The 12,548-nt window shown below is 49.1% G+C and overlaps 1 protein-coding gene across 1 annotated transcript; it reads left to right on the top strand.

The window, feature by feature from the left end:
- Positions 1–125: 125 nt before the first annotated feature.
- Positions 126–9,575, top strand: LOC309601710 (Fanconi anemia group G protein-like; the record flags this gene model as incomplete). The annotated part of the gene is given in 6 exon segments (XM_082334875.1): positions 126–330; positions 4,947–5,078; positions 5,753–5,772; positions 5,778–5,945; positions 7,029–7,182; positions 9,256–9,575. Coding segments are annotated over 6 exon segments (999 nt in total).
- Between the last annotated feature and the right edge of the window lie 2,973 nt (positions 9,576–12,548).

Here is a 12,548-nt window from a genome sequence, read left to right as displayed (position 1 = left end):
GCGAGCCTGGGTTGCTGAGAACTAGGCCCTGGCAGGTGCGACGGATCCCCTCTCCCCTCATTCCCCGTTCCCTGAGCTTTGGGTCTGCCCATCCCGGGGCCGCGCTGCCTCCGGTGCTGGTTGCCATGGGAACGCCGCCGCCCGGGGCTAGGCTGCAGCCTGCCCGTTGTCGCGGGACCGGGAGGGGAAGGGGTGCCGTGGCCTGGGCCGGCCCCCTCGCCCGGCCGGTGGGTGAGTCTCTCTTGCAGGCAGCGCAGTGCTCAGGGCCCGGCGGAGCGGTGGTGCGACAGCAGCGAGGCGGCTTTGGGGAGCTGCTCCTGAGGATGCGGGGTGAATGGCAGCCCAGTCACTGCACCGGGCACTGGCTCAGGTTGCCCTGCCCCGTGCCTTGTCCTCTTCCTCCCATGGACCCGAAGAGTGTGAGGGGGGAAGTACCACTTCCCGGGTACTGATGTTTACTGGGCTGCAGCTCTGGTGTCCCAGTGCTGGAAAAAAAAAAACTTTTGAAGGGAGGGGGATGAAACATTTCTTAGCTGAACTGGGCCTGCAAAGGGATTAAGGCCCAGCCTCGACCTCTACCTAATCTTGCAGGGGGATGGGGCTGAGCTCTGGGGTTTCTAGAAATAATGAGGCAACCTTTCCTGAGAAGCTGGGGAAGGTGCTCCCTGCCACAGCTATGCTATAGAGGAAGCCTGATGTAAGGGATAGGGAGAGAAACACACTTAAGGAGACACAGCATGGGAAACCTGTGCAAAAGGATAGATGTGTACTGGAAGAGGGTAGGCTATTGATGCTCTCTTGGGAGAGATGAAAGGTCTCAGTCCTGGAGGACTGCAGCACCTGGATAGCTGAGGAATGGATGTCTAAAGCAGTGTCAGCCTCTGGGGAGGTGACATCTGCTGTCAGTCGAGGTAGTGCAGTTCCCAAGCTGTTAAATCTCACTGCAACAGCAGCAAAAATACTTGACAGTGTTGCACGTAATTGAGAAAACCCTCCAAACGAAAGACTAAAAGTCTAGTTTAGAGAGCTGACATTGCTTTATTCTGCGCAGGGTGCTCGGTGGTAATTCCACAAATCAAGCACACCTTCATACAAAACTACAACATATTTATCAGGTTACATGATTTGGCAGATTGCCTCTTTTCTCTCAACTCCCAGTTTCCTTTTTCCTTGGGATATTTCAAATCCAAGATAAATTACATTTTTCTGCATAATCTGTGCTTTCTTTTGTGACACTCTGTATCCTGCCAACCCCAGAAAGTTCAATAGATTAATAGTTGCCTCTTTACATTCTTCAGCCATGTCTGCCCCCAACAAGATATCATCTACATATTGTAACAAGGTAGTGATAGGCTTCTTACCTTGCCATTGCTCCAGTTCTTTTGCCAATACATTACCGAAGACTGTAGGACTATTCTTGAATCCCTGAGGAAGCACTGTCCAGCATAACTGCATTTTGCGTCCCGTTGCAGGGCTCTCCCATTCAAAGGCAGTTTCTGACTTTGTTCGTCCAATGGAATGCAAATGAAAGCATCTTTTAAGTCCAACACTGTAAAATAAACATTTGAATCAACTATTGTTGTCAGCAGAGTGTAAGGATTAGGCACCACTGGGTGTACATCAATCACTATTTGATTAATAGCTCTTACATCCTGTACTAACCAATATTCCGATGAATGTGGCTTTTTATCAGGCAAAATCGGGGTATTATATTCATATTGACACTCTCGCAACAGTCCATGTTTTAGAATATTATTAATTATAGGCTCCAGTCCAACCCGAGCTTCCAATTTCATAAAACATTGTTTTGGTCTTACCGGCTTCGCTCCCGGTTTCAGTTCCACTTTTACCGGTTCTGCCGATTTGGCTCTTCCAGGTTTCTCAGTTGCCCACACAAAGGGAATCACTGCATTCATGATTTCAGAGGGGGCTTCAATTTGTTCTTCCTTATTTTCAGCATTCTTCATTTCTGACAATTCCTGTAACATATACTTGTGCCTCCCAGGCATTATTTTGCAGAATATGTACTCGAACTTCATTCTGATCAAAAATGTTGTCCGTGCTCCCAATTTATTTAATAAATCCCTTCTCATCAGAGGTAGGGGACATTCTGGCATATACAAAAATTCATGTGTGTTTTGTTTCCAATTTCACACTTAATCGGTTGAAAGAAAGGCCTAATTCCTCATTTTCCCATGGCACCAATTACTGACATAGAGAATTTACTCATAGGTCCTTTACAACTATTTAATACAGAATATGTTGCTCCTGTGTCAACTAAAAATTTAACTGTCTCATTCCCTAGCTTAACTGAAACCAGGGGATCAGCTGGGGAGACCTTAATGTTTTCTCCTGGTCCCCTTCATTCATTGTCTGAATCCCCTAACATAATAAGGTTGGCATTGCTTACATGATCTTGCTCCTCTAGCCCCTTTTGGTTCAGGCATTCATTTTTTCAGTGTCCCTCCTGTTTACAGGCCGCACATTGGTTTGGCCCCAATAGGGTTAGGTTTTGTGAACCTCTTCCCTGCATCATTCCGCCTCATCCCCCTCTTACTCTACTTCCACCCCTACCTTTCCTTCTAATATTATTCCCATTTGTTGCTGCTGCCGGCAAAGATGCTTGCAACTTCATTCTATTCCATTTCTCTTTTCTTTCTCTCTCATCCCAATTATCGACATACCCCTGTCCCAGTCGACTTTCTGTAACATTCTCCTTATATCCTGCGCCTACTGCCCAATAAACAACATATTGAACATCCTCCGATTTGCTTCATCATCTGGATTCAAATCCATCCATTTTCTAGCAGTTTCACACAGCCTCTCATAGAAAGTAGAGGGGTCCTCATTTTTACTCTGTACCACCTGATATAACTTTGCAAGATTTTTAGGTCTAGGTACCCCATGCTTTACCCCATACAAAATTAACTGCTGATATTGTTTAATCATCAGTCACCCTGCTCCCGTATTTGGATGCCAATCAGGTTCTTGTGCAGGCATAAAACGATCCAGACCATCCCTGGTATTTAACCTCATATTGTCCTCTGGAGCTTTTTCTAACACCATTTTCTTCTCCTCAGGGAGAAATAAAGTATTAAGCAACACCTGCATATCTTTCCAATCCGGGTTATGATTTTCAACTATCATCTGGAAAGCCCGATACACTTTCCCTGGATTATCCCAGTACGACCCGGCAGATTCTTTCTAATTCATCAAATCTGGGGTAGAAAACGGCACTTTTACATGTACCGGTATTCTGTCTGGTTCCACTGCCTCACGCAGTGGGGCTTGTAGCACCGGATTTTGCTGGGCACGAGTCCTGCCTGCGATAGGGCTAAATCCTTCATCACCCCTCTCCCGAGAACCATTATCCTGTTCATTACCAGAAGAAACCAACAATTGTACATCATGCATCTTTTCCTAATGCTACAAGCAGAACAACAACAAGGTAGCTTCTTTTTCCCTTCCATCATCATTAAAACATTTGAAACAGATACCAATAATTTACACTTCTTTCTTGTTTCATAATCATTTCTTAAAGAAAAGAACAAATCCACATATGGGATTTCATCCCATTTATCCTGCCTTTTACAGAATAACATGAGTTCCAAAATAGTATTATAACTCAGAGTTCCATTTTTAGGCCATTTCTCCTGATCTTCCGAAATATATAAAGGCCACCATTGATTGCAATACATAATTACTTTTTTTTTTTTTTTTTTAGTTAGGGAGTCACCACCATATCTCTTCCAATGACTTAAAATACATCCTAATGGTGAATTCTTGGTGATTCCCCCTTCAGTAGATGACAAGTTGCCCATTTTATAATACCCACACAATAAGATATCTTTTACAATCACAAAAACACCTAGGAGTACTCCGCAACCAAATCCTCGTGCTCCGGTCATCACTGTAATATCGCACGGGGATAACCCGGGATATTCGAATTCACAAGACCTTTACGTAAATACTCCACCGATCCGTACCTCGAGCAGATACGAGTTACTTGGGGAATGAACCCAAAATAAATTAGCAATGTCTTAGTTTTGGATGTCTCCTAGGTATTCACCACCCACCGAGGGATCACAAGACAGGAGACCCTGAGGAAAGTCCTCTGGTGCTGGCTGGAGTCTGATCTGCGATTCCCTCCAGTGGTGGCAACGTCCTAGTCGAGATCCAGACCGAATTCAGAGTCCTATCTGGGTCACCAAAACTGTTGCACATAATTGAGAAAACCCTCCAAACGAAAGACTAAAAGTCTAGTTTAGAGAGCTGACATTGCTTTATTCTGCGCAGGGTGCTCGGTGGCAGTTCCACAAATCAAGCATGCTGTTGTACAAAACTACAGCATATTTATCCTGCTACATGATTAGTATAAACCCACCCAAATTTACACTTATTGGTTAGTGATTAACATTTCATACGCTATTGGTTAACTGTATTTAAATTAGCCTTGCTTGCTATGTAAATTAGCACGCATGCTCCTTTCGGGGGGGGTGGGGGGTGTGTAAGTAAGTAAGTAAGTAAGTAAGTCTTTTTGGTCCTGAATCGAGTTGGTGGTCGCGATCTCCCCTCGCCGCATTTACCTTTCACCCAGTTTCTGCAGTTTTATCAAACTTCATGCTTCTCTGGCCACCATCCACTCTTTGGTGCCAAGATGTGCCCTTTTATCAGCTTGTTAGCTTTTCTTCAAGGTTAGAGCTGTTTGTTAGTTTTCCACTGTTCGTTACTTAAACAAATACTTTCATATCTTTTAGCTCCCTCCCAAATTCCTTTCCCAAGGCACAGGTGGTTCATAGTTTTGCTAAGTGGAAAATTTCACTTTCTGCAGGACATCAACAGGAAACTTCTGTTGTCACAAAGCCGGATGATGACACCTTAGCATGGATGATTGTTGGGTTTTTCCTAGCCAGCTCAATTTATTGTTGGGTTGGCTGTGATCACAGGGCTGCCTGCTGCCCTCCCTGCCCTGCCTCTGGAGCTTACTGTCCTCTACAACTTCCTGCTTTTTACTACGGTAACATCTGAGTCTGCCATCGAAGGAGAAGCAGAAGGAATATGCCAGGGGCTCCTCAGGGGTAAGGAGATCATTCTCTGTATGGGAGCTCCTCGGGGCGAGGAGAGCGTTCTATATGCTTTGGAGATGTGCAGTGACAGCCTGGAGGAGGGGGGGCTGTGAGCAAGGAAGCCTGGCTCTGCTGGGAAGGGCAGGAGGTGGGGTGGCTTGCAGCCAGGGATGATGTGCAGCTGTGTGGCTGTCTGCCTGCTGCAGCCTGCAGGGATGGGCTGAAGGTTTTAAGGGAAACGGGAGTTTTCAAGGCGTAAGGTGCCGATTCTCTAGCAACGTTTTAGTGACAGTATAAAATGAGTGTTTTCTTTAATTATGATGTGCTGGCTTCAAAGAAAACTCACTGAAATAGGCTGCAAGTCAGAGGGGGATCTGCAGTGTTAGCACATACTTGCTCCTGGGCAAGTGACCTCAGGAGGACTTGGCAGAGCTGGAGTCATAGCTCTGAACTGTGTGTTGTCTCCTGCACCTGATGCCATTAACTCCACTGTCTGAGTGCTTGGTTTCCATGCCACTGAGGCCAGGCAAGCCCTGTAACCTGTTCCTTCCCTTGCTAAGAGGAGCCCATGCTTGCTTGAGGTTTTCCCTCCCTCTTGGGAGGGTGTCTGCTACAGGGCACCAACCTGTTGTCTCATGGCTGTTTTTTTTGTTTTGTTTTTTTTCTTTATTTGTTTATTTTTTCAGTTCTGGAGGCTCCTGGGGCCTGCAGCAGGATCTTAGCACTGAGGAGTTCTGGCAGAAGGTGATGCAGGAGTTAACTGTGGAGGAGCTGCAGGCACCTTTGCACCAACTGGGGGGCCTGCAAGGAGTGTGGTGGCTGGCAGCCAGCTGCCTGGGAAGCATCGCTGGCCTCTTCAGGCTCCTGAGCAATGCTGAGGTAACTGGGCACAGGTGGATGCTGCGCAGCTCCCAGTTACCTGCACTGGAGTATCTGCCTGCTGGTACCACCCCTACAACTCTGGAGTGTGCATTAGCTGTCTTCTCTTAGTCTTGGGAGATCCTTAAGCCAGCTATCCCTCTTTTCCTGCTAGTCTTGTAGCCTGATTCACTCCATAGCTGGCACTTGAAGGCTTTTCTGGGCAAGTCAGGTGTTTTGCACCCAAGCCACGTGTGGGGTGAGTTGTTTGGGTGGGCATGAGCCAGCTTGTGTGCTCTGCCTTGAAGGGAGAGTGTCTGAACTACTAGCTGGTGCCAGGAGCTCTGTTTAGCCTGTTGTCTGAGAGGGGCTTGTATTTTGCTTTCTTGCTGTCACTGGGAGTTTCCAAGTAGCCACAGTGTGTGCCCTAGCTATATCTGCACAGATATAAATACCCACAGGTTTGCTAAAGGAGGCAGAGCTGGCATAAATACCGTGCTTGTCGTAAAACCAACTCTGCATAATGTCGCTGTGACATTTGGAGACCTGAACCCATCAGTGCTTCCCAGTTAGCATGAGTAATCCTCTCCCTGGTGTCCCAGCATAGCCTAATGGCCCTGAGTGCGTTAATGGGTCCCAGAATATCTCTTGCCTGCCAGGGCCCTGGACCTCAAGGTGCCAGACAGGCAACTTGGGCAGGCTGGAAGGGGGCTGCAAGTAGACTTTTGCAGCCTCTGTAGGGACTAAGCTGAGAGCAGTGGGATGTAGAAGAACTTTCACTGCTGATCGGGAGGGCCAGGTTGCATGAAGGCTGCTGAGGGGTCCCACCTTTTTGAATGCCCTCTGACAGCACTTGGATCTGCCTTGCCAGGAACCCCTCGAGGTGCACCTCACTCTGAGGTGGGGAGGTGCTGCCCTGGGCCAGGCAGGAATCACTGTAGCAAGTGGGTTGTAGTTGAAGTGAGAGGGTGGTAGGACATTGCTCCCCAGCTCAGAGAGCACTGTCAAAGGGTTTGGTGGGACCTCTGTTTCCCCGTGCCCTGGGACTGGTGTTTCCTGCTTCCCTTCAGCATTCCCTGCTCTCTTTCCTCTGTGTATTCACAGGACCCAGCGAGAGCTTGCTGCGGCAGTGGGGAGAATGAACTCCTCTCCCTGCTCGAGGCATGGCGAGTGCCTGCCAAGGGAGCCTCCATGCCCCTTGTACAGAGCGCCGAGGACTTGAAGGAGATCCTGTGCATTGCAGCAGCCTTCCTGCAAGGTTTGTGTGGAGGAGGAACTCATCTTGGCATGGCCTCCTACTGCTCTCCCATCCCAGGGCCCCCTCTCCCTGCCCTTATCCTGATTGCTCTTCCCAAGCAAACCAGCCCTTGAGGTTCTCTGGGCTCTTCCTTTGGAAGAGGGCCTGGGCTGAGCCTCTGGGTCTCAACTTTGCCATTCAGTATTCAAAGAGCTTCTCTGCTTTTTCCCCAGCTAAGCCTTTCTCTGCACTGTCACAGGGTTCCTCTGCCTGTCTGTGGCTTTAGGTAGGTGTCTGGGCCCTGCAGTGATCTTGTATAAAGTGGAAGGCTGGCAGGGGGCTTATGAGGATTTTCCTTTCTTCTGGCACCTGCCTTGTTGCAAGCACGTTGTTCCCACTGGATTACAGTGCTGCAGGAGCCACACAAAGCTGTTGTGCAGCTTTGTAGCCTGGTATCGCAGCACAGATGATTGATCTCATCCGACTGCTGCATTCTGTCCTGCTCATGGTTTTCCCTCGCTCACTGTCTTGATAACCCCTGCAGCTCCAGGGGCAGCCAGCGCTGCCTTGCTGTGCTCAGGCTGATGCAGGGCCTTCCTGCGAGGAGGGAGAGCAGGAGCTCATGCCCACAGGCCTCTCAAAAGCCTCTAGGGTAGCGATAGTGCTTCCAGCGGGGAGGTGGCAAATGTGAGGCATGTGAGGGTGTCCTTAGAGGGAAGCTTGAAATGGGGATTGAAAGAAAAGCAAATACCATTCACAATAAATATTCATGAATTAATATCCCAAGTATACTAGAGACTGATGTGAAGCTGCAGGCCCTGGCTCTGCTCTACGAGGTTTGTCTGCTTCCTGTAGTTCTGGGTTGATTTTTTCCTGGCAGAGCCTGCACAGAGCTTCAAGCAGGCTCCTGCCTTCTGGGGGCCTGTTTTACCCTGGAGGGGTCCCCAAAGTAGACTACAGTGATCCAGCTGTGATGCTGCCTTCAGCAGCAGGCAGGAAGGAGCCCAGCTAGATCCAAGTATCCTGCTCAGCACCTGGCTGTTGGATGTGGCAAGACCTTTGAGTTCATGTTCTTGGTAGCTTGGGAGAAGAGGTTACACTCTTGTGTCAGAGAGTATCATCAGTCTCTTAATAAAGTATCTAGTAAAGAGGCCTTTAAAAGACAGATTGTGGCTGTGAGGTGTGCATTAGCCATAGCAACCTTGGTCTGCCTGGGAGGAGCAGGTCACAGCAGTAGACACTGAGTTAGCTCTTCAGCTTTTCAAAATCCCTAAGATATACAAACACAGCTGTGGAGAGGGATCTCTCTCATAGTGAACGGCCCAAGATCTGGTCTAACTAGGTCTGCGGCTGTGATGGGAGGTGCTGTTCCAGGCAGCTCAGAGCACCTTGAACTGAAAACCTGAGGCACCGTGTGCTCTGGGTGATCTTGCATATCTCCTGATACTGCATGGCGAGCAGAAGTCTGCCTGTCCCTGTGTGATCCTGGTTGCTCTTCTTCTTCCTGGAAGCAACTGTTCTGTAGCGAGTGAGAACAGCATAGCTGTGCTTCTGAAGTGCATTGCTTCTGCTCATCTGGGTGCATCTCCAGATGCCAGAAATGGCAAGTGATTGCAGCTGCTTGGGACTTGACCAGAGTTGTGTTGACCATATTGTCTGTTCCTGTTTCACAGGTTCTGGGGAAAAAAAACCTCCAGCAGCTGCTTTCTCTAGTCCATATTTCCTAATCCAAACAGAGCTCCTTGTCCACACACCAATACTAGCTTCTCTCCTTTGCCATTGCCACCCCTCTGAAGTGAAGTACCTGCTGGCACAGCGGTGTCTCCAGGACGGGAGGTAACAGCGCCTCTGGTCTGCTTGCAACATGCTGCTTGTTTGGGATCTGTGGTTTTCTCTGTGCTCCTGGAAATTGCCTGGTTCAGTACTGCTGTTGTAGGTCTGCTCAAGTCATGGGTATCACAACCAGAGCGAGTGTGGTGTAGGCTGGCGATTCAGGTTCCACCTGGCTGTGGGAGTGGGTCTGAGCTTTGGTGGGCAGCATCTCTGGGTTCCCAGTAAGCACAGGGTCATTCTGCTTGGCTGGGTGCTCTGCAGTTCTGCATCTGAGCACTGCTATAGCTCTTGCTCCCCAGGTGCCTCTAGATGGTGGCTCAGCTCTGCCCAGGATCCCCAAGGTGTTCCTGGAAGCAGTGTCCACCTTGGAGCAGGCCAGGAGGCACCAGGATGCCATAACTGTGTATGAGGTCATCAGCCAGATGACTGACCTGATCCCACGGATGTTACGAGTGGAGGAGAGGCTGGAGCAGCCAGAATGCCCATCGCCCAGGGCAGGGCTGGCGGGTGGACTCCTGTCCCAGAAGGAGAGTCTGTGCTGCCTCACGTGGAGAGCAGCTGGATACCTGCACCAGGGCTAGGCATGGGCCAAGCTGGGTGAGAGCAAAGAAGCCATAGTGCAATTCAGCAGGTGACGAAGCCTTGCTGGGAGAAGGGGCCTCCCCAGCAGGCAGCAATGGCTGGTGTGGGCCAGAGCAGAGCGTAGCGCTATGTGGCAGCTGGCCTGACAACTTGCAGCTGACTTCCCAGCCTGGGGGTGGTACTCTGGGTGGCTCCTCTGTCCTCCCACCCGCAGGTTTCTTGGCGGTCTCTTGCAAGTCCAGCTTTATGGGTCTGGCATTGAACCGATAGGTAGGACGCTGAGCAGCTGGGACCTGTGTGGGGCTTGGCTGTGTTGGGAGGCACTGAACCTGGTGAGTCTTAAATTCCCACTTCAAAATTTTAAATTCTGGTAAAATAGCACACTAAAGGAGGATTGCGTGGCCTGATCAGCATAAGACGTAAAATTTTAGAATGAGAAATAAACGCAGCATAGAGAAGGGAATGCCCTTAGCCAAGGTTTTAGAAAACTGGAAAAAAATAGATGGTATTAAAGGTCTATCTAAAAAGAAAAAAAGGATGGTAACGCTATGTAAAGACGACTGGCCAGCACTTACAGGAGCGGGGGTATAGCCCCGTGAAGGATCCTTTGAATTAAAGAAATTGGCTATGCTCTGGAAAATTTTGAAAAATGAAAAACCTCAGCAATTGGATTATTGGTATGTATGGGATAATTGGGCATATGACCGCTATAAAGAGGATGGTCGAAAAGGAGTATGAAAACCTCAAGGAGGAACTTTAGCTGCAGCAGTTGCAAGTAATTTAATCGAGGCACCTGCAGAGCTGGTCTCTGCACCACCCTATACTCCTCCCTCTGTATCGCTTGTTGATTGCCTCTGCTGTCCCCACTGCTTCTGCTGGGCTTTGCCCTGTGGTTTCTAATGTTATCCCTAATCCTCTTGCAATGCTGGGGGTGGGGGTGTGTGGGGTGGGTGTAAAACGTTCCTCCCCCACCTCCAGTGTTACATGTATACACACATCACCCCTGGAACCCCAGGGATTTGGTCATGTGGGAAAATCAAATGCCCAGGTTAAGGGAAGATGCGAGTCGATGTGCACCATTATTTTCTAATATTTGTTCAGGATATAATCCATCCTGGGCTGATGTTAACCTGTTATTGAGTTGTTCCATCCAGATGAGAAAGATAAGATAATTAAAAAGAATGGAATTAACCCTACAGGCAGGAGGAAATCAGACTGCCTGACCTCAGTTTGATCCTAATAATCAAACAAATAGAGATAATTGCTGAAGGGGGTGGGGTTGGGGTGGGTGGGTGTGAAATCTGATAAATGTGATTAGAGATTGTGAGGAGATAAGAGTAAATTGAACTAAAGCACAGGAATGTAGACAGAGGCCATGGGAACACCCCAGCGACTACTGGGAAAGATTGTAACAGGCTTTGTTGATGTATGGGGGAATGACTCTCCAGAATTTTAATAATTAATTGGCAGCAAGTGTGTTTATGGACCAAACCACCTCTGACATCCACAGCTATTTTAAGGATCACATGCTGAGGTGGCAAGGAGAAAATTTGAAAGATATTATATTCCCTGGAGGTTCTGTACTTGTACAATATGTAGATGATTTGTTACTTGCCAGTAAGACATATGAAGATTGCTTGAAAGATACTATTTGTCTTTGTACTGCTTTAGCGGAAAAAGGTCACCGTGCATCTCTTTCTAAGCTTCAGCTGTGTCAGCAGGAAGTAAAATATTTAGAATTCATAATTAAAAGAAGGACAAAGATTAGTAGACCCAGAACAGGTCCAGGCTATTGTAGAAATACCTCGACCGGTAACAAAGAAAACAATTGCGAGGATTTTTAGGCGCAATAGGATACCGCAGACCCTGGGTACCGGAGCTAGGGGAGTTAAGTAAGCCATTGACAGAAGCTACCAAGGCAGAGGAAGTGGAACCTATAGGTTGGGATCCAGAGAAAGAAAAGGCTTTCCAAGCTATGAAAGGAGCTTTAGCTCCTTTAGTCGGCAAGGAGCATGGCGGCGGCAACGGTAAGTTCCGTGGCCCAGCTCGTGTTGAGGAGGAAAGGGGGGTTCCTGGAGCCAGGGAAACCCGCGGGGGTGACGCGGAGGAGGCGTTGCCAGGAGCAACCGCGGGAGATTTAAAGGGCCCCTAAGGAGCGCGAGCGATCAGGACGGGCAAATAGGGCATGGCAGTTCGCGCAGGGAGGGCAAGCAGGCAGGGCCCTGCCACTTCAAACGGAGGCTGCAACCCACTTATAAGGAGCTAAGAACAGCAGAAGCCATGGTATCCACCTGGCAAAAAGCTGCACTCTCAGGGTCCCTCGCAGCCCCTCCAGCTGCAAGAACTGATGCAGCCACCCAAACAGAGCCTTCGAGGGAACATGCAGCCATCCAGGTCCCGGGTTGCAGGGAGTGCCCGAGTTTCAGGTCGGTAGGTGATGGCAGCAGTGAGCTCACCTGCGAGAGATGTGCCCAAGTAAAGGAGCTGCTCAGCCTGGTGACGGAGCTTCGAGAGGAGGTGTCCAGGCTGAGGAGTATCAGGGAGTCAGAGAAGGAGATTGACTGGTGGAATCATACTCTACCATCCCTGAGACAGATGCACCAGCCAGCTGCAGCACAAGAGGCAAAGGACCCCTGCCACCAGGCAGAAGAAGGAGACCCAGGTGACGGGCAAGAATGGAAGCAGGTTACTGCTCGGGGTGGCAGGCGAATCTGCTCTCAGCCTGCCTCACCTTCCCAGGTGCCCGTACACAACAGGTATGAGGCCCTGGAATTGGATGGGCAGACAAGCGATGATGCAGATGTAGGTCCTTCTGGGATGGAGGGGTCGTCTAGGCAGCCTCCCCCCTGCATCACAACCACCCGTGTCAAGAAAAAAAGAAAGGTAGTTGTCATAGGTGACTCCCTTCTGAGGGGAACGGAGGGTCCCATATGCTGACTGGACCCAACCCACAGGGAAGTCTGCTGCCTCCC

This window comes from Platalea leucorodia (genome assembly GCF_965183815.1).
Source record: "Platalea leucorodia genome assembly, chromosome: W".
Lineage (NCBI taxonomy): Eukaryota > Metazoa > Chordata > Aves > Pelecaniformes > Threskiornithidae > Platalea > Platalea leucorodia.
Note: the sequence above shows the minus strand (reverse complement) of the source record. Positions and strands in the feature narration are given on the sequence as shown.